The 27,459-nt window shown below is 36.2% G+C and overlaps 1 protein-coding gene and 1 pseudogene across 1 annotated transcript in view; both read left to right on the top strand.

Annotated features, from left to right (window-relative positions):
* The window catches only part of CATSPERE (catsper channel auxiliary subunit epsilon), a 145,642-nt gene that overhangs the window by 46,535 nt on the left and 71,648 nt on the right, over positions 1-27,459 (top strand). The window contains exons 7-8 of the mRNA XM_043924360.1: positions 10,460-10,537; positions 18,928-19,034. Coding sequence (XP_043780295.1) covers positions 10,460-10,537; positions 18,928-19,034 — 185 coding nt within the window. The remainder of the gene's footprint in view (positions 1-10,459; positions 10,538-18,927; positions 19,035-27,459) is intronic.
* On the top strand, positions 16,275-16,410 carry LOC122708416 (annotated as a pseudogene).

Genomic DNA, 27,459 nt, shown 5'->3' with positions numbered 1-27,459 from the left:
TTAACACAACTAGGGTGCCCATTCTTGCCACTGTTATTCAACATAATTTTGGAAGTCCTAGCCACAGCAATCAGAGAAGAAAAGAAATGAAAGAAATCCAGATAGGAAAAGAAGAAGTAAAATTCTCACTGCTTGCAGATGACATGATTCTCTACATAGAAAACCTTAAAGATGCCACCAGAAAATTACTAGAGCTAATCAATGAATATAGTAAAGTCACAGGACATAAAATTTATACACAGAAATCCCTTGCATTCCTATACACTAATGATGAAATATCAGAAAGAGAAATGAAGGAAACAATTCCATTCACCATTACAACAGAGGGATGGGATGGGGAGGGAGGTGGGAGGGGGGTTCAGGATGGGGAACACATGTAAATCCATGGCTGATTCATATCAATGTATGGCAAAAACCACTACAATGTTGTAAAGTAATTAGCCTCCAACTAATATAAATAAATGAAAAAAAGAATAAAATACTTAGGAATAAATTTACCTAAAGAAACAAAAGACCTGTATACAAAAAACTATAAGACCCTATTGAACGATATCATCTTTTTAAGATGTCTGTTAAAGATAACACAAACAGATAGAGATATATACCATGTTATTGGATTGGAAGAATCAATACAGTGAAAATGAGTATACTACCCAAAGCAATCTATAGATTCAATGCAATCCTTAATCAAACTACCAGTGGTATTTTTCACAGAACTAGAAAGAATAATTTCACAATTTGTATGGAAACACAAAAGACCTGAATAACCAAAGCAATCTTGAGAAAGAAGAATGGAACTGGAGAAATCAACCTTCCTGATTTCAGACTATACTGCAAAGCTACAGTCATCAAGATAGCATGGTACTGTTACAAAAACAGAATTATAGACCAATGAAACAAGATAGAAAGCCCGGAGATAAATCCATACACCTATGGGCACCTTATCTTTGACAGGGGAGGCAAAAATATACGATGGAGAAAAGACAGTTTCTTTGATAAGTAGTGCTGGGAAAACTGATCAGCTGTGTGTAAAAGAATGGAATTAGAACAATTCCTAACACCATACATATAAATAAAATGGATTAAAGACATACATGTAAGACCGGAAACTTTAAAACTCTTACAGGAAAACATAGGAAGAACACTCTTTGACATAAATCACAGCAAGATCCCCTATGACCCATCTCCTAGAGTAATGGAAATAAAAACAAAAATAAACAAATGGGACCTAATTAAACTTAAAAGCTTCTGCACAATGAAGGAAACTATAAGCAAAGTGAAAAGACAATCCTCAGAATGGGAGAAAATAAAGCAAATAAAACAACTGACAAAGAATTAATCTCTAAAATATAAAAGCAGCTCAGGCAGCTCAATACCAGAAAAACAAACAACCCAGTCAAAAAGTGGGCAGAAGACCTAAACAGACATTTCTCCAAAGAAGACATACAGATGGCTAATAGATGAAAAGATGTTCAATATCACTCACTATTGGAGAAATGCAAAGCAAAACTAAAATGAGCTATCATCTCACACTGTTCAGAATGGCCATCATCAAAAAGTCTACAAACAATAAATACTGCAGAGAGTGTGCAGAAAAAGGAACCCTCTTGCACTGTTGGTGGGAATGCAAATTGATATAGCCAGTATGGAGAGTCCTTAAAAAACAAGGAATAAAACTACCATATGACCCAGCAATCCCATTACTGGGCATATACCCTGAGGAAACCATAATTGAAAAAGACCCGTGTATTCCAACGTCCACTGGAGCATTATTTACAACAGCTAGAACGTAGAAGCAACCTAGATGTTATCTGCAGATGAATGGGTAAAGAAGTTTTGGTACATATACACAATGGAATATTACTCAGCTATAAAAAGGAATGCACTTGAGTCAGTTCTAATGAGGTTAATGAATCTAAAGCCTGTTATACAGAGTGAAGTAAGTCAGAAAGATAAAGACAAATGTGGAATCTAGAAAGAAGATAGTACTGATGATTCTACTTGCAGGACAGCAAAGGAGATGCAGATATAAAGAATGGACTTTTGGACACAGTGGGGAAGGAGAGGGTGGGATGATTTAAGAGAACAGCATTGAAACATATGCATTGCCTTATGTAAAATGGATTCCCAGTGGGAATTTGCTGTATGACACAGGGAACCCAAAGCTGGTGCTTTGTAACAACTTAGAAGTGTTGGGATGGAGAGGAGGTGGGAGGGAGGTTCAAGAGGGAGGGGACCTATTATACCTGATTCATGTTAATGCATGGCAGAAACCATCACAAAACTATAAAGAAATTATCCTCTAATAAAAATATTTATTTCCCAAATAACTAATAATAAGTATTATAAATTATGAAATGTTTATAATTCAATTAAAATCAGGAATTGGACAGATATGCTGATAATCAGCACTATTGTTTAATACTGTCTTGAACATAATAATGTAATAAGACAAGAAAAAGAAATTATATTATAAATTTTTAATAGCAATACAGGCTATAAAATACTTAATAAAGGTAACAAGACACAGAACCTGTATCAAGAACCACTCTCAAGTTTGGTTGAATGGATTTTAAAAAGATCATATTTTTAAGTTTCTAACTGGACTTCAGAGTCCAATTTTTCATTGAAAAAATATCTTAAAATTAATATAGAATAATATAGTATAATCTATGTTCCTGGAAGAAAATGAAAATGGAATTCTTTCTTATACCACATACAAAAGAAAAAAATTCCAATTGGCATATGAGACTAATGGAAAGCAAAAAAATATTTGGAGAGCTGGCAAAATCTTTACTATATGGAAATGAGGGAAATCTTATTCAAGTCTGGAAACTAGAGTCTATGAATAAAAGTCATAATTGAAAATGTGAAAATAAAAAACTTCCTTACAAAAGTACCATAAACAAAGTTAGTTTAAACAATGAATAATTATGAAAAATTATACAGCATAGATCACACTACACAGCTAACATCCTTAGTGTTCAAAAGAAACAGTGGGGCATAAATTTTGAGAAAAGATCCTGCATTATCTCATACACACTCTATAATCTAGCAATTCTACTCCTAAGTATATACTCAAGAGAAACTCTTGCACTCACCCATCAAGAGACATTTTCAAAAAAAAGGTCATAGTAAAAAAAAAAAAAAAGTCATAGTAGAACTTCTCATAAAATTCATCCATCCCAAACAGAAAGAAACCAAATGCCCATTAACAGGAGAATGGAAAAATTGTGTTATTTTCCCATGATGGAATATTAACAGTAATGAAAATGAATGAGCTCAGTTATGAGCAATAACATGAATAAATTCTAGTTACATAATATTGAAGGAAAAAAACAGCAGGTCCAGAGAGTTATCTGATCAAGTTTCAAAAACTATCATATTAATGAAAAATAAACACAGAACTCAGAAAAGTGAGTACCTCTCTGGGCAGAAATAGGGAACCAGAAAAGAAAGAAATGTATAGGTAAATGAAAGATATTTGTAAGCTAGGTCTTGCTTTGGATGCTGGATTCCTGGTTTGGATTTTACTGATATAAAATTTAAGTGCGTAAAAGAGGGTCATACCAATAATGATAGTAACTCATGGACTGAGGATTGTGATTATTCTGTGTCTGTGTTGTTCAATCACAAGTCATTTCAGACTCTTTGCAACCCCATGGACTGCAGCATGCCAGGCTTTCCTGTCCTTCACTATCCCCCAGAGTTTGCTCAAAGTCACATCCATTGAGTCAGTGATGCCATCCAACCACCTCATCTTCTGTCGCCCTCTTCTCCTGCCCTCACTCTTTCCCAGCACCAGGGTCTTTTCCAATGAGTCGAGTCTTTGTGTCAGGTGGCTAGAGTACTGGAGTTTCAGTTTCAGCATTAATCCTTCCAATGAATATTCAGGGTTGTTTTCCTTTAGGATTGAGTGGTTTGATCTCCTGGCAGCCCAAGGAACTCTCAAGAGAGAATAGCATTGAAACAAGTATACTATCAAGGGTGAAACAGATCACCAGCCCAGGTTGGATGCATGAGACAAGTGCTCAGGGCTGGTGCACTGGGAAGACCCAGAGGGATGGGAAGGGGGGGGGAGGTGGGAGGGGGGATCGGGATGGGGAACACATGTAAATCCATGGCTGATTCATGTCAATGTATGGCAAAAACCACTACAATATTGTAAAGTAATTCGCCTCCAACTAATAAAAATAAATGAAAAAAAAAAAAAAAGAGTCTTCTCCAACACCACAGTTTGAAAGCATCAATTCTTTGATGCGCAACCTTCTTCATGGTCTAACTCTCACATCCATGTATGACTACTGGAAAAACCATAGCTTGGACCATATGGACCTTTGTTGGCAAAGTGATGTTTCCACTTTTCAATACACTGTCTAGGTTTGTCACAGTTTTTCTTCCAAGGAGTGTCTTTTAATTTCATGGCTGCAGTCTCCATCTGCAATGATTTGAGAAAACAAGAAAATGAAATCTGCCACTGTTTCTATTTTCTCCCCTTCTATTATAAGTGGTGGGACCAGATGCTATGATCTTACTTTTTGAAATGTTGAGTTTTAAGCCAGCTTTTTCACTCTCTTCTTTCACCTTCATTTAAGCTGTTTGGTTCCTCTTCACTTTCCACCCTTAGGGTAGTATCATCTGCATATCTGAGCTTATTGATACGTCTCCCTGCAATCTTGATTCCAGCTTGTGCTTCATCCAGCCCAGCATTTCCCCTGATGTACTCTGCATATAAGTTAAATAAGCAGGGTGACACAGCCTTGAAATACTCCTTTCCCAATTTTGAACCAGTCTGTTTTTCCATGTCTGGCTCTAACTATTGCCTCTTGACCCACATACAGGTTTTGCAGAAGGCGGGTAAAGTGATCTGGTATTCCCATCTCTTTCAGAATTTTCCACAGTTTATTGTGATCCACACAGTCAAAGGCTTTAGCATAGTCAATGATGCAGAAGTAGATATTTTTCTGGAATTATCTTGTTTTTCCTATGATACAACATTGTTGGCACTTTGATCTCTGGTTCCTCTGCCTTTTTAAATCCAGCTTATACATCTGGAAGTTCTCAGTTTGAATACTGTTTTAGCCTAGCATGAAGGATTTTGAGCATTGCCTTTCTGGCATGTGAAATGAGTGCAATTGTGGGGTAGTTTGAACATTCTTTGGCATTGACTTTCTTTGGGATTGGAATTTTCAACTACAAATTGGCACTCACCAAGGGCATTGCCAATGATTGAAAAACAAAGGCATTTTCCATTTGCCTCTACGGAGATTGAACCCCATGATGCTGCAGCTTTTGACTTTCCACAACCCCTGAGGGAGTTCAGGGTGGAGTGAGGCACTCTGTGCTCCAGGGAATCTGGTGGGACAGGTCTTTAGACAGTTGGATATTTTTAGGAACAGATTTTATGATCTCCATCCTTGAATCTCCTCATATCTAGAGAAGCACTAAATCCCTTCATGGTGAAATCAGACCCTTATGACTAACAAAAAACCTTTTGTAAAATGAGTGCTTCATGATATTGAACTCCCCCTTCACTAAAACCTTATATATTGGCCTTTCCCCACTGCCACTTTGGAGCAGTCTCTCAGAACTGCCTGAGATGCTGTCTTCTGGGCTGCAGTCCTCATTTTGCCCCAAATAAAACTTAACTCACAACTCTGAAGTTGTACATCTCTTTTAGTCAACAGAATGAAAACTGACCTTTTCCAGTCCTGTGGCCTCTGCTGAATTTTCCAAATTTACTGACATATTGAGTGCAGCACCAAAAGCATCATGTTTTAGGATTTGAAATAGCTCAGCTAGAATTCCATCACTTCCACATTACTAGCTTTGTTCGTAGTAATGTTTCCTAAGGCCCACTTGACTTCAATTCCAGGATGTCCAGCTCTAGGTGAGTGACTATCGTGGTTACCTGGGTCCATCTGGGTCTATCATGGTTATCTGAGTCGTTAAGACTTTTGTACAGTTCTTCTGTGTATTCTTGACATCTCTTCTTAATCTCATCAGCTTCTATTAGGTCCATACCATTTCTGTCCTTTATTGTGCCCATCTTTGCATGAAATGTTCCCTTGGTATCTCTAATTTTCTTGAAAAGATCTCTAGTCTTTCCTGTTCTGTTGTCTTCCTCTATTTCTTTGCATTGTTCACTTAAGGCTTCCTTATATTTCCTTGCTATTCTGTGGAACTCTGCATTCAGTTGGGTATATCTTCCTCTTTCTCCTCTCCTTTGCCCTTCACTTATCTTCTTTCCTCAGCTATTTGTAAGGCCTCCTCATACAACTATTTTGTCTTCTTGCATTTCTTTTTCTTTGGGATGGTTACAGTCACTGCCTCTTATACAGTGTTACAAACCTCCATCTGTAGTTCTTCAGGCACTCTGTTTATCAGGTCTAATCCCTTGAATCTATTTATCACCTGTACTGTATAATCGTTAGAGATTTGATTTAGGTCATACCTGAATGGCCTAATGGCTTTCCCTTCTTTCTCCAATTTAAGTCTCAATTTGGCCAATAAAAAGCTCATAATCTGAGCCACAGTCAGCGCCAGGTCTTGTTTTTGCTGACTGTATAGAACTTTTCCATCTTCAGCTGCAAAGAATATAATCAATCCAATTTTGGTGTTGACCATCTGGTGATGTCCACGTGTAGAGTTGTCTCTTGTGTTGTTGGAAGATGGTGTTTGCTATGATCAGTGTGTTCTCTTGGCAAAAGTCTGTTAGCCTTTTTCCTGCTTCATTTTGTACTCAAACTGTGTGTTACTTCAGGTACCTCTTGATTTCTTTGCATTCCAGTCCCCTGTGATAAAAAGGACATCTTTTTTTGGTGTTAGTTCTAGAAGGTCTTGTAGGTCTTCATAGTACCATTTGACTTCATCTTCTTTGGCATTAATAGTTGTGGCATAGACTTGGATTACTGTGATGTTGAATGGTCTGCCTTGGAAACAAACCGAGATCATTCTGCTGTTTTTGAGATTGCACCCAAGGACTGCATTTCAGACTCTTGTTGACTGTGAGGGCCACTCCATTTCTCTCCTGGATTGTTGCCCATACAAGTAGATACAATGGTCATCTGAATTAAATTTGCCCATTCCCATCCATTATGGTTCACTGATTCCTAAAATGTCTATGTTCACTCTTGCCATCTCCTGCTTGACCACATCCATCTTACCTTGATTCATGGACCTAACATTCCATGTTCCTATACAATATTGCTCTTTACAGCATCAGACTTTACTTTCACCACCAGTCACATCCACAACTGGGCGTTATTACTGCTTTGGCCCAGCCTCTTCATTCCTTCTGGAGCTATTTCTCCACTCTTCCCCAGTAGCATATTGGACACACCTACTGAACTGGAGGGGGGTTGGGGAGCTTATCTTCCAGTGTCATATCTTTTTGCCTTTTCATACTGTTGGTAGAGTTTTCAAAGCAGGAAAAATGAAGTGGTTTGCCATTCCTTTCTCCAGTGGATCACATGTGTAAAGTCCAAACAAAACAAAGAGCTCTTACAAATGATAAGAAAATGGTAAGTGCCAATAGAAGAATGTAAAAAAAAAAAAAACTATGTACACAAAAGCAAATCTAACAAACATGAAAATATGCTGAAATTCTCTTCATCAGGAAAATTCAAATTAAATTAACATTGAAACATCACACTAGTAAAACCTGAACAAGAGAAAGTTACTATTGCTAGAGGGGATCTAGGCCAAAGAGTTCAACTCAAACTTTGCTGGTGGAAAATGTGAAGAGTTAGAGCCTTATTCACATTTTTGGAGAGCAATGCAGAAACATATATTAAAATATAATATATATATATATATATATATATACCTTTGGGTCAATAATCCTACTCCTGGGAATCTACTCCACAGAATTATTAATAAAACCTCTACTATATACTGCTATATGGAAAATGATCTATATTTTGTAGCATTGTAATGTGGTAAAGCAAACCAAAACTGGAGCCACAGTAAATCTCCATTATTATAGAAATTGATCTGTAAATTACAGTATAACTATATCATAGAATATTGTCCAGGCATTATGAGTTGACACTGGAGAAATTCCATGATGCATTCAGTTCAGCTAAGTTGCTCAGTCATGTCTGACTCTTTGCGACCCCATGAACTGTAGCACGCCAGGCCTCCCTGTCCATCACCAACTCCTGGAGTCCACCCAAACCCATGTCCATAGAGTCAGTGATGCCATCCAACCATCTCATCCTCTGTTGTCCCCTTCTCCTCCTGCCCTCAATCTTTCCCAGCATCAGAGTCTTTTCAAATGAGTCAGCTCTTCACATCAGGTGGCCAAAGTATTGGAGTTTCAGCTTCAGCATCAGTCCTTCCAGTGAACACCCAGGACTGATCTCCTTGAGGATGGACTGGTTGGATCTCCTTGCAGTCCAAGGGACTCTCAAGAGTCTTCTCTGACACCACAGTTCATCAGTTCTTCGGCGCTCAGCTTTCTTTATAGTCCAACTCTCACATCCATACATGACCACTGGAAAAACCATAGCCTTGACCAACGGTGTATATTTGAGTGGAAAAAAAAAGAATGTGGAAAGTGTGTATAATGTGATCCAGTTCTTTTTTAAAAGAACATGTTAAGATGCCTCTTTTTAAAAATACATGTATACATGTGTTTGTATAAATCTCTGCAAATTCATAGCATGGAGAAAAATAGGGGAAAATAAATACTAGTTGTTAAATTACGTAGGTTGAGAGAAGGTAGTAAAGGGAAGATAAAAGGGAGGGAAGGAGGGAGGGAAGGAAAAGGGGCGGGAGAAAGAGAGGAAAGAAGGAAGGGCAGCAATATATGGGGGTAATAAAGAATCTAAGGCAAACAAAAACGTTTTCATGTGTACACACATATGTCTATGCAACTACCTCACAGATCAAGATGTAGAAGATATAGAATGTTTCTTAGGTTAAAAACTTCTACAAATTAGTAAATAAAAGACTAATAACCCATTGGGGCTTTCCTGGTGGCTCAGCAGTTTAGGAATCCACCTGCCAATGAAGGAGATTTGGGCTCAGTCCCTCGGTTGGGAAGATCCTCAGGATTGGGAGAAGGAAATGGCAACCCACTCCAGTATTCTTGCCTTGGAAATCCCGTGGGCAGAGAAGCCTGGCAGGATACAGTCATGGGGTCACAAAGAGTCAGACATGACTTAGTGTCTAAACGACCACCAACACAACAACCCAATAGAAAATGAGCAAAGGAAATGAACAGATAGTTCACCAGACAGGACACAGAAATAGAACATGAATATATGGAAAGATGCTCAAACTTTCTCATGATAAAAGAAATGCAGATTCAAACTGCATCAAAATACCATTTTTCATCCATCAGGCTGACAATATTCAAATGTATGACAAATCACATTGGGAAAGCTGTGAAGAAAAGAAGAAATCTCACACATTGCTGATGAGAAGGTATATTGTTAAAACTGCAATGGAGAATAATTTAGCAGAATCCTTAAAAACTACAAATGCATATTCTCTGCAACTCAACAATTCTCCTTTTAGGAATACTCCAAGGTACAAAGTAATATATGCTCAGAGTTGCTCATTCCAACTTTGATTGTAATGAAATATGACATAAACAAATATTTATTAGTAGGTTACTTGTTAAATTATGGTTCCTCCATAATTTGTAATAATATGTAAAATAGTATGAAAAACTCATGAGAGCATTTAAAGATCAAAGACATAACTTTAAGTGAATATAATGTTCAAAAATGCATTTAATATACTAGTATTTACATAAAATGGAGAAAAGTGACATTGGCTAAGCACAAAAATTTTATGGAAATATAAAAGAAACCTTATCAATGGTAGTCACTTGCAAGGTGTGGGAAGTAAGTGACAAAGCATAAGGTGGGAGAGACAATTTTTGCTATATTTGTAATATAATTTATTTTTATAATAGAATAAAATGTCTATTCAAGAAGAAAGCAATGAAAATAATTAGATCTACATTTACTGAAATGACTATATCAAGTGACAAAAGCCAACTGAGTGTGTGTGTGCTTAATCACTCAGTCATGTCTGACTCTCTGTGACCCCATGGACTGCAGCCCCAGTCTCCCCTGTCCCTGGGGATTCTCCAGGCAAGAATACTGAAGTGAGTTGCCATGCCCTCCTCCATGAGCAGTGTAATTTCGTTTTTGTAAAAAGTGTATGAGTGTGTGGGGAGGCTGCTGTGTCTATTTGTGGGTGCAGAAAAAGACATGTAGGCATTCATATAAAGTTTTAATATTACTTACCTCAGGAGTGTAGAGGATGTTATTACTTCTTTGGATTGTTTCTGTTGTTCAAAACAACACACACTAATTTTGATTTTTTAAATTGAGATCTTTGAAAATTTAAAAACAAAACATTTTTATAGTTATATTTTGCCAGAACTAAAAATGAAATTTGTCCAAAATGTAAAGAAATGCGAACACATTTTATTTTGTAGATTGTCGTTTTATGGATATACGATCCAGAAAACGCGGACCCCAGTGAGTTGCTATGGAATGCCAATGAACCTTCCCTAGTAGGTGGAAATATTATTATTTTCATAGATAAAATAATATGCTATGTTCCTTTTTTAAGAGCTGTGAATAATTTATTATATTTTAAGTAACCTAAAACTAAATACATTTTAATTATCCATTAAATTTGGTTTGCTCATGATGGTGATTTTGAACTTGTGCTCAGTCACTACAATTGTAAATCTTTCTTTAGAATTGTTATTGAGCATTCTCCATATTTTCTATGAACCTCATTTTCCACGAAGGGGCTGACCATTAAAATGCTTTCAAGGTGTTTCTTGAGCATCTACCTTGAAGTCATCCTTAAAAAATCTGTCTAGTTCTTTATTGAATGCTTTACCACTGGAGATTAATGACTTTCCTAAAAGTGCAATACAGTGCATAAATAAGTCCTTCCTTTTATCTGTTACAAATTTACCTCTTTGAAGATTCAAGTTTTTTCTTCTGTTACAATTAAAATTTACAGAAGAGAAACATAAAATGAGAAGTTTTCTTATGGGATTCTCTATGTCTTAATGAGTCTAAATCTGAGTTTTTCATAGCATGTTGTTATGACTCATGGTAATTAAATTCACAAGTGATACACTGATAAATCAGAATGACAAACAATCCGTTGTTTTGTTTGACAGCGACTTCAGAAGGAATAAAATAAATTAATGGTAATTAAACACTTTAAGTATTACTGTCAACTTCTAGTCTTTTAAGTGAAAATATGCACAATTTAACATTATTTAGTTCATGCATACCTAATACTTTGCTTTTTTCTTTTTAATTTCCATATTTATTCATGATCATGTCATTTCCTTAAAACATTTCTCCATTACAAACAACATAGACTTTTTTTCTCAATTCATATATTTATTCATCCTTTTGATCTATCTATTTTTATTGTGGGAAAATATGCATAATATAAAATCTACCATTTTGAACATTCTTTTGAATACAATTTGAAGACATTAAATATGTTTCCTTTTAAAAAATTTATATTGAAATATACTTGAGTTAGAATATTATAAGTTTCAAGTGTACAGCATAATGATTCAGATATATATATATATACACATATATATATTCCTCCTCTGTTCCCTTTGGTTACCATAGTTCGTTTTACATATCTGTGAATCTATTTCTGTCTTGTATATAAATTCATTTATATCATTACTTTAGATTCCACATATAAGCAATATCACCTGATATTTCTCTTTCTCTGTCTGACTTCACTTAGTATGATAATCTCTAGGCCCATCCACATTGCTGCAAATGGCATTATTTCATTCTTTTTATGGCTGAATAATATTCCACTGTGTATCTAATAGCACACCTTCTTCATCCATTCATCTGTCAACGAACACTTAGGTTGCTTTCATGTCTTGGCCGTTGTAAACAGTGCTGCTGTGAATATGGAAGGCATGTATCTTTTCAAATTGTAGTTTTGTCCAGATATATACCCAGAAGTGGGATTGTTGGATCATATAGTAACTCTATTTAGTTTTTTAAGGAACCCTCATACTGTTTTCCATAGTGGCTGCCCAAAGTACAGTCCCACCAACAGTGTAGGAGGGTTCCTTTTTCTTCACACCCTCTCCAGCCTTTATTATTTATAGACTTTAATGATGGCCATTCTGACTCGTATGAGGTGATATCTCTTTGTAGCTTTGATTTGCATTTCTCTGAGAATTAGCAATGATAAACATCTTTTCATGTGCCTGTTGGCCATCTGTATATCTTCTTTGAATAAATGTCTATTTGGATGTTCTGCCCATTTTTTGATATGTTTTTTTTTTTTTTATATTGAGCTATATGAGCTGACAAACTACTCAGACTCAACTCACACCATTAATATGGCACACAAAGCCCTGAGTATCAGCAAAAACAAGACCGGGAGCTGACTGTGGCTCAGATCATGAACTCCTTATTGCCAAATTCAGACTGAAGTTGAAGAAAGTAGGGAAAACCACTAGACCATTCAGATATGACCTAAATCAAATCCCTTATGACTATACAGTGGAAATGAGAAATAGATTTAAGGGACTAGATCTCATAGACAGAGTGCCTGATGGACTATGGATGGAGGTTCGTGACTTTGTACAGGAGACAGGGATCAAGACCATCCCCAAGAAAAAGAAATGCAAAAAAACAAAATGGCTGTCTGAGGAGGCCTTACAAATATCTGTGAGAAGAGAAGTGAAAAGCAAAGGAGAAAAGGAAAGATATACCCCTTTGAATGCAGAGTTCCAAAGAACGGCAAGGAGAGATAAGAAAGCCTTCCTCAGCGATCAATGCAAAGAAATAGAGGAAAACAATAGAATAGGAAAGACTAGAGATCTCTTCAAGAAAATTAGAGATACCAAGGGAACATTTCATGCAAAGATGGGCTCAATAAAGGACAGAAATGGTATGGACCTCACAGAAGCAGAAGATATTAGAAGAGGTGGCACGAATACAAAGAAGAACTATACAAAACAGATCTTCATGACCCAGATCATCACAATGGTGTGATCACTCACCTAGAGCCAGACATCCTGGAATGTGACGTCAAGTGGGCCTTTGGAAGTATCACTACAAACAAAGCTAGTGGGGGTGATGGAATTTCAGTTGAGCTGTTTCAAATCCTAAAAGATGATGCTGTGAAAGTGCTGCACTCAACATGTCAGCAAATTTGGAAAACTCAGCAGTGGTCACAGGACTGGAAAAGGTCAGTTTTCATTCCAATCCCAAAGAAAGGCAATGCCAAAGATTGCTCAAACTAATGCACAATTGCATTCATCTCACATGCTAGTAAAGTAATACTCAAAATTCTCCAAGCCAGGCTTCAGCAATACGTGAACTGTAAACTTCCAGATGTTCAAGCCGGTTTTAGAAAAGGCAGAGGAACCAGAGTCAAATTGCCAACATCTGTTGGATCATCGAAAAAGCAAGAGAGTTCCAGAAAAACATCTATTTCTGCTTTATTGACTATGCCAAAGCCTTTGACTGTGTGGATCACAATAAACTGTGGAGGATTCTTCAAGAGATGGGACTACCAGACCACCTGACCTGCCTCTTGAGAAACCTGTATGCAGGTCAGGAAGCAACAGTTAGAAACTGGACATGGAACAACAGACTGCATCCAAATAAGAAAGGAGTATGTCAAGGCTGTATATTATCACCCTACTTATTTAATTTATATGCAGAGTACATCATGAGAAATGCTGGGCTGGATGAAGCACAAGCTGGAATCAAGATTGCTGGAAGAAATGTCAATAACCTCAGATATGCAGATGACACCACCCCTAATGGCAGAAAGTGAAGAAGAACTAAAGAGCCTCTTGATGAAAGTGAAAGAGGAGAGTGAAAAAGTTGGCTTAAAGCTCAACATTCAGAAAACTAAGATCATGGCATCTGGTCCCATCACTTCATGGCAAATAGATGGGGAAACAGTGGAAACAGTGACAGACTGTATTTTGGGGGGCTCCAAAGTCACTGCAGATGGTGACTGCACCCATGAAATTAAAAGGTGCTTACTCCTTGGGAGAAAAGTTATGACCAACCTAGACAGCATATTAAAAAGCAGAGACATTACTTTACCAACAAAGGTCGATCTTGTCAAGGCCATGGCTTTTCCAGTAATCATGTATGGATGTGAGAGTTGGACTGTAAAGACAGCTGAGCACCAAAGAGCTGATGCTTTTGAACTATGGTGTTGGAGAAGATTGTTGAGAGGCCCTTGGACTGCACAGAGATCCAACCAGTCCATCCTAAAGGAAATCAGTCCTGGGTGTTCATTGGAAGCACTGATGCTGAAGCTGAAACTCTAATACTTTGGCCACCTGATGCAAATAACTGACTCATTGGAAAAGACTCTGATGCTGGGAAAGATTGAAGCAGGATAGAACGGGAAGACAGTGGGTGAGATGGTTGGATGGCATCACCAACTCAGTGGAGATGAGTTTGAGTGAACTCCGGGAGTTGGTGATAGAGAAAACCTGGCGTGCTGCAGTCCATGGGGTTGCAAAGAGTTGGACACAACTGAGTCACTGAACTGAACTAAGTTATAGTGTTACATCAATATCAATTTCTTGGCTTTGACAATGCACTAAGATTATGTAAGCAGTTGTCGTTAGGGAAAGCTGACTCAGTTCTTGGGAGTGAAATTGTTTCAAAATAAAATAGTTAAAATTTTATTTAAAAATTCCTTTAGTATTTGCTCATTGTACAAAGAATAAAATTCAAACTATTTTCCAAAGCCTACAATGCTTAGCATGATGTGGCCCCTACCTATCTTTTTTAACATTTCCTGTATTAGTCACTCTTTTACCTACTGTAATCTAGCCATTATCTTCCTTTTAATTCTTAAAATATAATAATTCCTCTTCTACTTCAGAGCCTTTGTAACTGTTGTTAATTCTGTCTTTAATGCTCCTTTCACAGTTGTGGGAAAGCTTTACTCTCCTCTGGGTGGTGAGACTATTTTCTCCTTTATTTATTTAACAAATGTTTATAAATGCTGGTTTGGGAAGCAGAGCCTTGAGGCAGTAGTTCAGTTTTGGACATACTGATTTGAAGTGCTTGCAAGCCAAGAGAGAAACAAGCCCTCAAAAGGGCAGATTAGTTCAATGTTTCAAATGCTGCTGAGAAACCAAGTGAGAAAAAAAAGATATTTATTAAATTCAGCTATATGTTTAACCATTAGAGTGCCATGACATGCCTGCTGCTCAGTCATGCCTGACTCTTTGCGACCTCATGGACTTTAGTCTGCCAGGCTCCTCTGTTCATGGAACTTTACAGGCAAGAATAGTGGAGAAGGTTGCCATTTCCTACTCCAGCGGACCATATACTGATGTTATAAAGAAGAATACTTTTTTAAAAAGGATAAAATGTTTGACAGTAGATAGTGAAATTTGCTAGTTAAAATTAATAGTAATAAAATAAATTAGCATAGTCCTTTGAGAAATAATTTTTTTCTAATTATATCAAGATTTTTTAAAGTGTTCATAACTTTTGATCCAGTAATCACATTTTCAATAATCTAATCAAAAGAATTAGTTATAAAGTAGAAAAGACTGTATCTAATAATGTCCATGGCATTAATATTTACAAAAGTGAGAAAAATAAAGCTACATAAATGTTCAATAGGGGAGTATTAAGTAAGTAATGATAATTCACTCAACAGAGTGTTATACTACAATTTGAAATGATGTTTATATTACAAATAGTTGAGAAAAAGAAGCGAAAGGCAAAGGAGAAAAAAAAGATTTACCCAGCTGAATGCAGAGTTCCAGAGAAGAGCAAGGAGAGTTAACAAAGTCTTCTTAAGTGAACAATGCAAAGAGATAGAGGAAAACAACAGAATGGGAAAGACTAGAAATCATTTCAAGAAAATTGGAGATACCAAGGGAACATTTCATGCAAGATAGGCACAATAAAGGACAGAAACAGCAAGGACTTAACAGAAGCAGAAGATATTAAGAAGAAGTGGCAAGAATATACAGAAGAACTGTACAAAATAGGTCTTAATGACTCCAATAACCATGATGGTGTGGTCAGTCATCTAGAGCCAGACATTTTGGAGTGTGAAGTGAAATGGGCCTTAAGAAGCACTACTGTGAACAAAGCTAGTGGAGATGATGGAAGTCCAGCTGATCTATTTCAAATCCTAACATATGATGCTGTTCAAGTGCTGCACTCAATATGCCAGCAAATTTGGGAAACTGAGCAGTAGCCACAGGACTGGAAAAGGTCAGTTTTCATTCCAATCCCATCGCTTCTCGGCCTTTTGGCTAAGATCATGTGTAGTATCTGTTCTTATCAGTTTAATATCTGATACGTCCTCTATCCAATCCCAAAGAAGGGCAATGCCAAAGAATTTTCAAATTATCATTCAGTTGCACTGATTTCACATTAGCAAGATTATGCTCAATATCCTTCAAACTAGGCTTCAACAGTACCTGAACTGAAAACTTACAGATATACAGGCTGGATTTCGAAAAGACAGAGGAACCAGAGATCAAATTGTCAACATCTACTGGATCATAGAAAAAGTAAGAGAATTCAAAAAAAGCATCTATTTCCACTTCACTGACTACACTGAAACCTTTGACTGTGTGGATCATAACAAACTGTGGGAAATTCTTAGAGATAGGAATACCAGACCACCTTACCTGTCTTCTGAGAAACTTGTATGCAGGACAAGAAGCAACAGTTAGAACCTGACATGGAACAATGAACTGGTTCAAAACTGGGAAAGCAGTACATCAAGGCTGTATACTGTCAATCTGCTTATTTAACTTACATCATGAGTACATCATGCAAAATGCTGGTCTGGGTGAAGCACAAGCTGGAATTAAGATTGCCAGGAGAAATGGCAATAACCTCAGATATGCAGATAACACCACCCTTATGACAGAAAGTAAAGAAGAACTAAAGAGCCTCTTGATGAAAGTGAAAGAGGAGAGTGAAAAAGTTGGCTTAAAACTCAACATTCAGAAAACTAAGATCATGGCATCTGGTCCCATCCCTTCATGGCAAATAGATGGGGAAACAGTGACAGATTTTATTTTCTTGGGCTCCAAAATCACTGCACATGGTTACTGCAGTCATGAAATTAAAAGACACTTGCTCCTTGGAAGGAAAGCTATGACAAGCCCAGACAGAGAATTAAAAAGCAGAGACATCACTTTGACAACAAAGGTTCGTCTAGTCAAAGCTATCATTTTTCCAGTAGACATCTATGGATGTGAGAGCTGAACCATAAAGAAGGCTGAGTGCTGAAGAATTGATGCTTTTGAACTGTGGTGCTGGAGAAGACTCTTGAGAGTCCCTTGGACAGCAAGGAGATCAAACCAATCGATCCTAAAGGAAATCAACCCTTAATGTCCATTGGAAGGACTGATGCGGAAGCTGAAGCTCCGATACTTTGGCCACCTGATGTGAAGAACCGACTCACTGGAAAAGACCCTAATGCTAGGAAAAATTGAGAGCAGGAGGAGAAGGGGTGACAGAGAATGAGGTGGTTGGATGGCATCACTGACTCAATGGACATGTGTTTGACCAAACTCTGGGAGATAGTGGTGGACAGGAAAGCCTGGCATGCTGCATTTCATGGGGTTGCAAAGAGTCGGACATGACTTAGGGACTGAACAGCAACAATGGACTTTAGATTATATAGCATGAATACGTAGCAGTAACCCACATTTGGTAAACCTTAAGAAAATATCCTAAATATTGGAAAAAAGAAAATATCCTAAATGTGTTTTTTGTACTTTTGATGATTCCTTTGTGGTAATGTTTTTCTATACTTATAAAATTATCTTTGATGACCATGAATTGTCCTCTTAATGGAGAAACATACGTTCTTAAGCTTGTTTACATAGTTGTCTCAACTTTCTCTTAGTCTGTCCTTTTTTCTGTCATCTTGCTGTATAGGTTGTTTGTTGTATTTTATTTCCATCTTATTCTATGCCACATTAAGAATGCTCATTTTACTCTTTTCTTTTGCAGTTATATGAAAGATAGTTGTATTTAAAATTCTGAATAGAGAATAAGACTTTTAGAAACAAAATAAAGATCTATTATTTATCAATTATTTACCAGACAAATCTATTTTTCTCCATCAAAATCTCTAAATGTGTATTCTTCAGGGAAGCCTTCCTGAAGACCACCATTCCTATTCTTAAAACATGGGTTAAATTCTTCTATTAGACAATCCCATAGTCCCAATGATTATACTCTTAGTGATACTCATTACAGCAATCTCAAAAGTTTCTTTGTGGGTGGTTGACATATTTCTAGGAAATTAAACAGGAGCATTATTGGAGGAGTCTAGACTAGCCCTATCTGAATTTGCATTCTACAGATTCCCCATAATGTAACTGTTGCCTCTATTCTTAAAAAACTTTATTAGGGATAATTCCAGTCAATTCAATAGCTCCTTAAATCTCATCAGAAAAAGAGGGGGCATGTCAGATCTATCTTTATCTTAATAGAATTTTTCTTAGAGCTTCCAGATATATTTGAAATATGCTTTCTAAAGGATATGTTGTTTTGAAGTCAGGCTTATATAGAAATAATCCTAAAGATTAGTTTTAGAAACTCCATTACATATTGCATTGATATTAAACTAAGAGTATTTATTTAAGAGCCTCCATAATCTCAGTTTATTCAGGACTCTGCATTGTATTTTCAACATGTTGTAAATTATATTATGATATTTATAATTCATAAAGTTCTACTGGGGAGGAGACTATATAGTAGGGAAAAAATAAAGCTGAATCTTGAGAGTGTGGTAAATTTATAAATGTAAGCAATGTCTTAACTAAAATAGTAAATTTAATATATCATGGTGTAATTTCAGGATAACTTTGGCTATGAGAAGAGTAAGAGAGGAAACTTTTTTTTTTTTTTTTTTTTGCAGAATTCCATAGTACTTAGCAAGCAGTTGGCTGCTTTGGGACAGATGCCTGTCATATATACAGTTCTGAAGAGAAAAGTTTATTTTCCACAAGAAAGAATAAAGGATGGGTATTTAATTTTTAAACTTAAAATATGAAATTTATCTTTAAAATTAAGTAAAATTATTATCAGAAACTTCAAGATATTTAAGAACCCCAGTGGAATTTCATGGAGTATCTTTTTTTTTTTCTTATTTATTTATTTATTTTATTTTTATTTTTATTTTTTTATTAGTTGGAGGGTAATTACTTCACACATGGAGTATCTTATATGTAATTTCTAAGTAGCTTCTTTTTTTTTTTTTTTTTTGGAAGGCAGATTCTTAACCACTGGACCACCAGAGGTGTCCCTATAAAGTAGCTTCTTTTAACACATAAAGATTTTGATAATCAGAACTGGTTACCAAGCCAGAAAATACCAGTCACAGTCCTGGATTAGGTTCACAATTTATTTAAATAGCTAAAGGTCAATGAAAGAGTCTCATTCAGGATAGTAGCAAATCTTGAAAATACTGCAAAATGTTTTCTGCTGGTTCTTTAAAATGAGCCACGGTGGTATGACTGATAGTACAGTTATTACCATTATTTCAGTGCAGGGGCATACACACAAACACACATCTGGAAAGTAAAACTGGTTATTGTTAAAGTTAGTAGGTGATCATGGGGTTTAAACAAACTTTTTGAAATTTTATTTTACTGAAGTATAGTTGGTTTACAATGTTGTGTTAATTTCTACTGTATAGCAAAGTGATTTAGTTATACACACACACACACATTCTTTTCATGTTCTTTTCCATTATGGTTTGTCAGAAGCTGAATATAATTCCCTGTGCTACGCAATAGGACCTTGTTGTTTATCCATCCTATATATACTAGTTTGCATCTGTTAATCTCAATCTCCCAATTTATGCCTCCTAATTCCTCCCTTCCTTGGCAACTACGAGTCTGTTTTTTATGTCTGTAAGTCTGTTTCTATTTTGTAGATAAGTTCATTTGTGTCATATTTTAGATTGCACATATAAGTGATAGCATATGGCATTTATCTTTCTCTTTCTGATTTACTTCACTTAGTATGATAATATCTAGGTCCATTCATGTTGCTGCAAATGGCCTTATTACATTCTTTTTTATGACTTAATAATATTCCACTGTGTATATATACCATACCTTCTTTATCTGTTGATGACACTTATGTTGTTGCCATGTCTTGGCTATTGTAAATAGTGCTTCAGTGAACACTGGGATGCGTGTATCTTTTCAAACTGTAGTTTTGTCCAGATATATGCCCAGGAGTGGGATTGCAGGGTCATATTGTAACTATTTTTAGTTTCTTGAGGAATCTTCATACTGATTTTCATAGTGGCTGCACCAATTTACATTCCTACCAACAGTGTAGGAGGGTTCCCTTTTCTCCATACCATCTCCAGCATTTATTATTTATAGACATTTTTAATGATGGCCATTCTGACTGGTTTGAGGTGATACCTCATTGTAGTTTTGATTTGCGTTTCTATAATAATTAGCAATAATGAGCATCTTTTCGTGTGTTTATTAGCCGTCTGTATGTTTTCTTTGGAGAAATGTCTGTTTGGATCTTCTGCCCACCTTTTATTGGGTTGTTCAGGGTTTTTTGCTATCAAGTTGTATGAGCTATTTATAGATTTTGGAACTTAATCTCATGTGAGTCACATAATCTGAAAATATTTTTCCCCAGTCTGTAAGTTGTCTTTTCATTTTGTTTATGGTTTCCTTTGCTATACAAAGGCTTGTAAGTTTGATTAGGTCCCATTTGTTTATTTTTGCTTTTATTTCTACTGCCTTGGAAGACTGACCTAAGAAAACACTGGTACAATTTATGTCAGGGAATGTTTTGCCTATGTTCTCATCTAACAGTTTTATGATGAAATCTTTTAAAGTCTTTAAGCCACTTTGAGTTTATTTTTGTATATGTTGTGAGAATTTATTCTAACTTCATTGATTTATATGCAGAAAGCCAGCCTTCTATAATCAATCAAGCACCTAGGCTTGATTGATAATCCAAGGCTGTATATTTTCACCCTGCTTATTTAACTTATATGCAGAGTACATCATGAGAAATGCCGAACTGGATGAAGCACAAGCTGGAATCAAGATTGCCAGAAGAAATAGTAATAACCTCAGATATGCAGATGACACCACCCTCATGGCAGAAAGTAAAGAAGAACTAAAGAGCCTCTTGATGAAAGTGAAAGAGGAGAGTGAAAAAGTTGGCTTAAAACTCAACATTCAGAAAACTAAGATCATGGCATCTGGTCCCATCCCTTCATGGCAAATAGATGGGGAAATAGTGGAAACAGTGACAGACTTTAATTTTTTGGGCTCCATAATCACTGCAGATGGTGACTGCAGCCATGAAATTAAAAGATGTGTACTCCTTGGAAGGAAAGTTATGACCAATCTAGACAGCATATTAAAAAGCAGAGACATTACTTTGCCAACAAAGGTCCGTCTAGTCAAGGCTATGGTTTTTCCAGTAGTCATGTATGGATGTGAGAGTTGGACTATAAAGAAAGCTGAGCACTGAAGAACTGATGCTTTTGAACTGTGGTGTTGCAAAAGACTCTTGAGAGGCCCTTGGACTGCAAGGAGATCCAACCAGTCCCTCCTAAAAGAAATCAGTCCTGAATATTCATTGGAAGGAGTGATGCTGAAGCTGAAACTCCAATACTTTGGCCACCTGATGTGAAGAGTCAACTCATTAGAAAAGATCCTGATGCTGGGAAAGATTGAAGGCAGGAGGAGAAGGGGATGTCAGAGGACAAGATGGTTGGATGGCATCACGACTGAATGGACATGAGTTTGAGTAAGCTCCAGGAGTTGGTGATAGACAGGGAAGCCTGGCGTGCTGCAGTTCATGGGGTCACAAAGAGTCAGACACAACTGAGTGGCTGAACCGAATTGAACTGAGGCAAAGGACAAGGTACTTATAACTAAAAGATGTAGTTCTTCTAGACAACAATCTTATAGTTTAGTGGGGGAGACAGTAAACAAATAGATGCTGTGATAGAAGGGAACCCAAGGTGAAGTGGAATATATAGAAGGTACACCAACTAAGGCTTGGAAGATGCACTAAGGCTGAGAGGACTTTCCTAAAGAGGTGACATCTGCATTATTGAAAGAAAATAAAAGTCAGCCAACTGAAGGAGCCTTTCAAACAGTGGGGCAATATATAGGAGGGCCTTCAAACAGAGACCTGAGAGAGCAGATTCATTCTAGGAGATCAAAGTTCAATTCATGGTTAAAGTAAAGTGTGATTTTAGAACATGCTCAAACAATTTAGAAGATGCATCAACTTAAAATAGACTGCTCTGTACATAGGTTGTTATATAAGAACCTCATGGCAACCACAAACCAAAAACCAATAGAGTCACCAAAAATAAAGGGAAAGGAATGCAGGTATTGCACTAAAGTCATCAAAATACAAGGAGAGATAGTAAGAGAAGAAAGTAACAGAGAACAACAACAAAAGTAACCAGAAGACAATTAACAAAATGGCATATATATCAATGCCATTTTGTTTGTAAGTACATTTATATCAATAATTACTTCAAATGTAAATGAACTAAATGCTCCCATCAAAAGGTATAGGGTGATTGAATGGATTGAAAAACAAGACCCATTTACATGCTGCCTATAACAGACTCACTTCAGATCCAAAAACACACACACAGACTGCAAGTGAAAGGGTGGAAAAAGATAACAGGCATACCTTATTTTATCGTGCTTTACTTTATAATTGAAGGCTTTTGGCAACTCTGCATCTGTCAATACTATCAGTACCATTTTTTATAACAGCATTTGTTCATTTTGTGTATCTGTGCCACATTTTGTAATTCTTGCAATATTTAAAACTTTATGTTATTGTTTATATTATTATATTACATTTTATGTAATAATAATATTAATGACTACAGCCATGAAATTAGAAGATGCTTGCTTCTTGGAAGGAAAGCTATGACAAGTCTGGACAGAAGACAGCATATTAAAAAGCAGAGACATCACTTTGCTGACAAAGGTCCATATAGTCAAAGCTATGGTCTTTGCAGTAGCCATGTATGGATGTGAGAGTTGGACCATAAGGAAGACAGCGTGCCGAAGAATTGATGCTTTTGAACTGTGGTGCTGGAGAAGACTCTTGGGAGTCCCTTGGACATTGAGGAGATCAAACCAATCAATCCTGAAGGAAATCAACCCTGAATATTCATTGGAAGGACTGATGCTGAAGCTGAAGCTCCAATACTTTGGCCACCTGTGCAAAGTGCCTGATGCTGAGAAAGACTGAGGGCAAGAGGAGAAGGGGGCAACAGAGGATGAGATGATTGGATGGCATCACAGACTCAGTGGGCATGAGTTTGAGCAAACTCTAGGAGATAGGGAGAGGGAAGCCTGGTGTGCTGCAGTCCATGGGGTCACAAAGAGTCAGACATGACTTTGTGACTGAAGAACAATAAATATTAATGGTGGTCTGTGATCAGTGATCTTTGATACTACTATTGCAAAATGATCACAATTACTGAAGATTCAAATTTTGGTTAGCATTTTCTACCAATAAAGTCTTTTTGATAAAGGTATATACCTTTTTCTTTTAGATAATGCACTTGGACACTCAGTAGACTACAGCATGTACATATAATATTTCTATGCACTGGGAAACAAAAACAATCATGTGACTTGCTTTACTGCAATATGTGCTTTATGTGATGGTCTGGAACTGAACCCATAATATCACCAAAGATTGCCTGTATTCCATGAAAATGAAAACAAAAATATAGCTGGGGTAGCAATATTTATATTGAACAAAATAGACTTTAACACGAACTGTAATAAAAGACAAATTGGAACATTAATAATGATAAAGATATCAATCCAAGAAGAATATATAACACTTGTAAATATATAAGCACACAATGTAGGAATACCTAAATACATAAAGGAAATATTAACAGACATAACAGGAGAAGTTGACAGTAATACAATAACAGCAGGGTCCTTTAAACCCCACTTATATTAACGGACAGATTATCTGTACAGAAAACCAATAAGGAAACACTGGCATTAAATGACACATTAGAACAGATGACCCTATGAGATGCATATAGAACATTTCACCCCAAAACATCAGAATACACATTCTTTTAGATACATATGGAATATTCTCCAGGATAGAGATATTCTCTTACATGTAAGAACACAAAATGAGTCTCAATAAATTTAAAAAGATTGAAATCATATCACACATTTTTTCCAGTCATAATCGTATGAGACTAGAAATCAGCTCCAAGAAGAAACTAGGTAAAAGCACTAGCACATGGAGTCTAGACAACCTTTGGTGGTCATTGTAAATATCAAAGAGAAAATAACTAACACATTGAGACAAATGAAAGCGGAAATATAACATTCTAAAGTCCATGGGATGCAACAAAGGCAATTCTAAGAGAGATGTTTATAGCAATACAGGTTACATCAGGAAAGAAGAAAATTATAAACAATCTAAACTTGTACCTAAAGGAACTAGAAAAAGAAGAATAAACAAAGTCCAAAGTTAGTAGGAAGAAAGAAATAATGAAATCAGAGTGGAAACAAATGAAACAAAGACGAGAAGAGGGAAGGAAGGGTGAATGGAGAGTTTGTTCTTTGAAAAGATAAACAAAGTTGATAAAACATTAGCCAGACACATCCAGAAAAAAGAAATTTGGCGCAGGTAGATAAACTCAGAAGTGAAAGAGAGGTTACAATGGACACCATAGAAATACAAAATATAAGAAATTACTTATGAAAAATCGTACACTAACACATAGGACAAACCAGAGAAACGGAAGGATTCCTAGAAACATACAGTCTTCTAAGACTGAATCCGGAAGAAATAGAAAGTCTGCACAGACCAATTATTAGTAACTAAATTGAATCAGAAATCAAAAAATTCTAACCAACCAAAGTCCAGGACTAGATGCCTTTACAGGTGAATTCTACTGAACATTTAATGAAGACTTAATAACTATTCTTCTTAAACTATCCCCCAAAAAACTGAACAGGAACTCATTCTATGAGGCTGGCATCACCTTGTTACTAAAACCAGACATAAACACTACAAAGAAGAAAATTACAAGCCAGTATCACTAATGAACACAGATGCAAAATTACTCAACAAAGTATTAGCAAACCAAATTCAGCAATTCATTAAATAAAATCATATACCATGATCAAGTGAGATTTATCCCAGGGAAAGAAGGGTGAATCAACATCCACAAATCAATCACTGTGATACACCACATTAACTAAATAAAAGATAAAAATCATGTGATCATCTCAATAGATGCACAAAAAAACTTTTCACAAATTCAACATCCATTTATGATAAAGGCTCTCAACAAAGTGCATACAAAGGAAATGTGTATGTGCTCAGTCTTAGTTGTGTCCGACTCTTTATGACCCTGTGGACTGTAGTCTGCCAGGCTCCTCTGTCCATGGGATTCTCCAGGCAAGAATACTGGAGTGGGTTGCCATTTCCTCCTCCAGGGGATATTCTAACCCAAGGATCATACCTATGTCTCCTGCATTGGCAGGCAGATTCTTTACCACTGAGCCACCTAGGAAGCCCAAATGAACATATCTGAACATAAAAAAGGCCACATATGACAAACCCACAGCTAATATTATACTCAATGGTGAAAGGCTGAAAGCATTTCCCGATGACCAGAAACAAGACAAGGATGTCCACTCTCTCCACTTTCATCAACATAGTATAAAAATTTTCATCCACAGCAATCAAACATTAAAAAATAAATAAAATGAATCTATATTGGAAAGGAAAAAGTAAAACTGTTTGCAGATGACATGGTATTATATATTAAAAATCCTATCGATTCTACCAAAATACTATTAGAACTAAAAAAAAAAAGTTGCAGAAAATAAAATTAGCATATATAAATCTGTTGCATTTCTATGTGCTAGTAACAAAACTATGACAGAAATTAAGAAAGCAATCCCACTTAAAATTGCATCAAAAAAGAATAAAATACAAATAGGAATAAATTTAACCAAGGAGGTTAAAAACCTGTATTCTGAGAAGTATAAGACATTGATAAAGGAAACTGAAGAGCACACAAATAAATAGAAATATAATACTTGCTCATGAACTGGAAAAACTCATATTGTTATATGCCCATACTACCCAAATCAATCTACAGATTCAGTGCAGTTCCTATCAAAATACCAATGGCATTTTTTTTTTACCAATGGCATTTTTTACAGAACTAAAATAATCCTAAAACATGTATGAAAATACAAAAGATCCTGAATATCCAAGCAATCTTGAGAAAGAAGAACATAGCTGGAGGAATCACAATCTAATTGAAACTATACAACAGCATTATAGTAACAGTAATTTCATAGTTACAGTAATTTAAAAGTATGATACTGGTGCAAAAATAGACACATAGGTCAATGGAACAGAATAGAGAACCCAGAAATATACCCACACTTATATATGGTCAATTAACCTACAGTGAAGAAGACAAGAATATACAATGGAGAAAAGAATAAAACTGGGCCAATTTCTTACACCATATATAAAAACAAATTCAAAGTGGATTAAAGACTAAAGTATCACCTCTGGAGTGATGAAACTCCTAGAAGAAAACGTAAGCACTGTGCTCTTTGCTGTTGGTATTGGTAGTGTTTTTCTTGTTTGTTCTCAGGCAAGGACAGCAAAAGCAAATATAAACAAATGGACTGCATCAAAAGCTTTTTTTTTTTTTGGCCAGGGAGGGAAGAGGCATGCCACGCAATTTATAGGATCTTAGTTTCCCCAACCAGGAATTGAATCTGGGTCTATAGCAGTGAGTTCTAACCACTTAACTACTTGACCACTAGGTAATTCCCAAACTAAAACACTTTCACACAGAGAAGGACACCATAAGTAAAATGGAAAGGCAAACTCCTGATTGGAGAGGATATTAGCAAATGTTATATCTAATAAGCTAATATCTAAATGATGTAACACTTTTGCACAGAAAAAGAAATAATCAATAATATCTAGATTGTATAAAGAAGTCATACAAATCAATATCAAGTAAAATCCAATTTAAAGATGGGAAAATGATGTGAAAAGACATTTCTCCAAAGAATGCATATAAATGACCAATAGACACATGAAAAGATGCTCAATATGACTAGTACTCAGGAAAATACAAATAAAAAACCACAGTGAGATACCATCTTTTTGATGATCAAAAAGATAACAAAATAACAAATGTTGGCAAGGATATGGAGAAAAGGGAACCCTGATGCACTCCATTTAATAAATATGTATCATACGCTCCATGTAGTACATGACCCCAGTGGTCATTTATGGGTATGAGAGTTGAAGGTTGAGTGGCGAAGAATTAATGCTTTTGAACTGTGGTGATGGAGAAGACGCTTGAGACTCTTTAGAGTCCCTTGGACAGCAAAGAGAT

The sequence above is a fragment of the Cervus elaphus genome, chromosome 14, assembly GCF_910594005.1.
Source record: "Cervus elaphus chromosome 14, mCerEla1.1, whole genome shotgun sequence".
In the NCBI taxonomy this organism is placed as follows: Eukaryota; Metazoa; Chordata; class Mammalia; order Artiodactyla; family Cervidae; genus Cervus; species Cervus elaphus.
The sequence above is the reverse complement of the archived record's forward strand: the minus strand, read 5'-3'. Positions and strand labels throughout refer to the sequence as shown.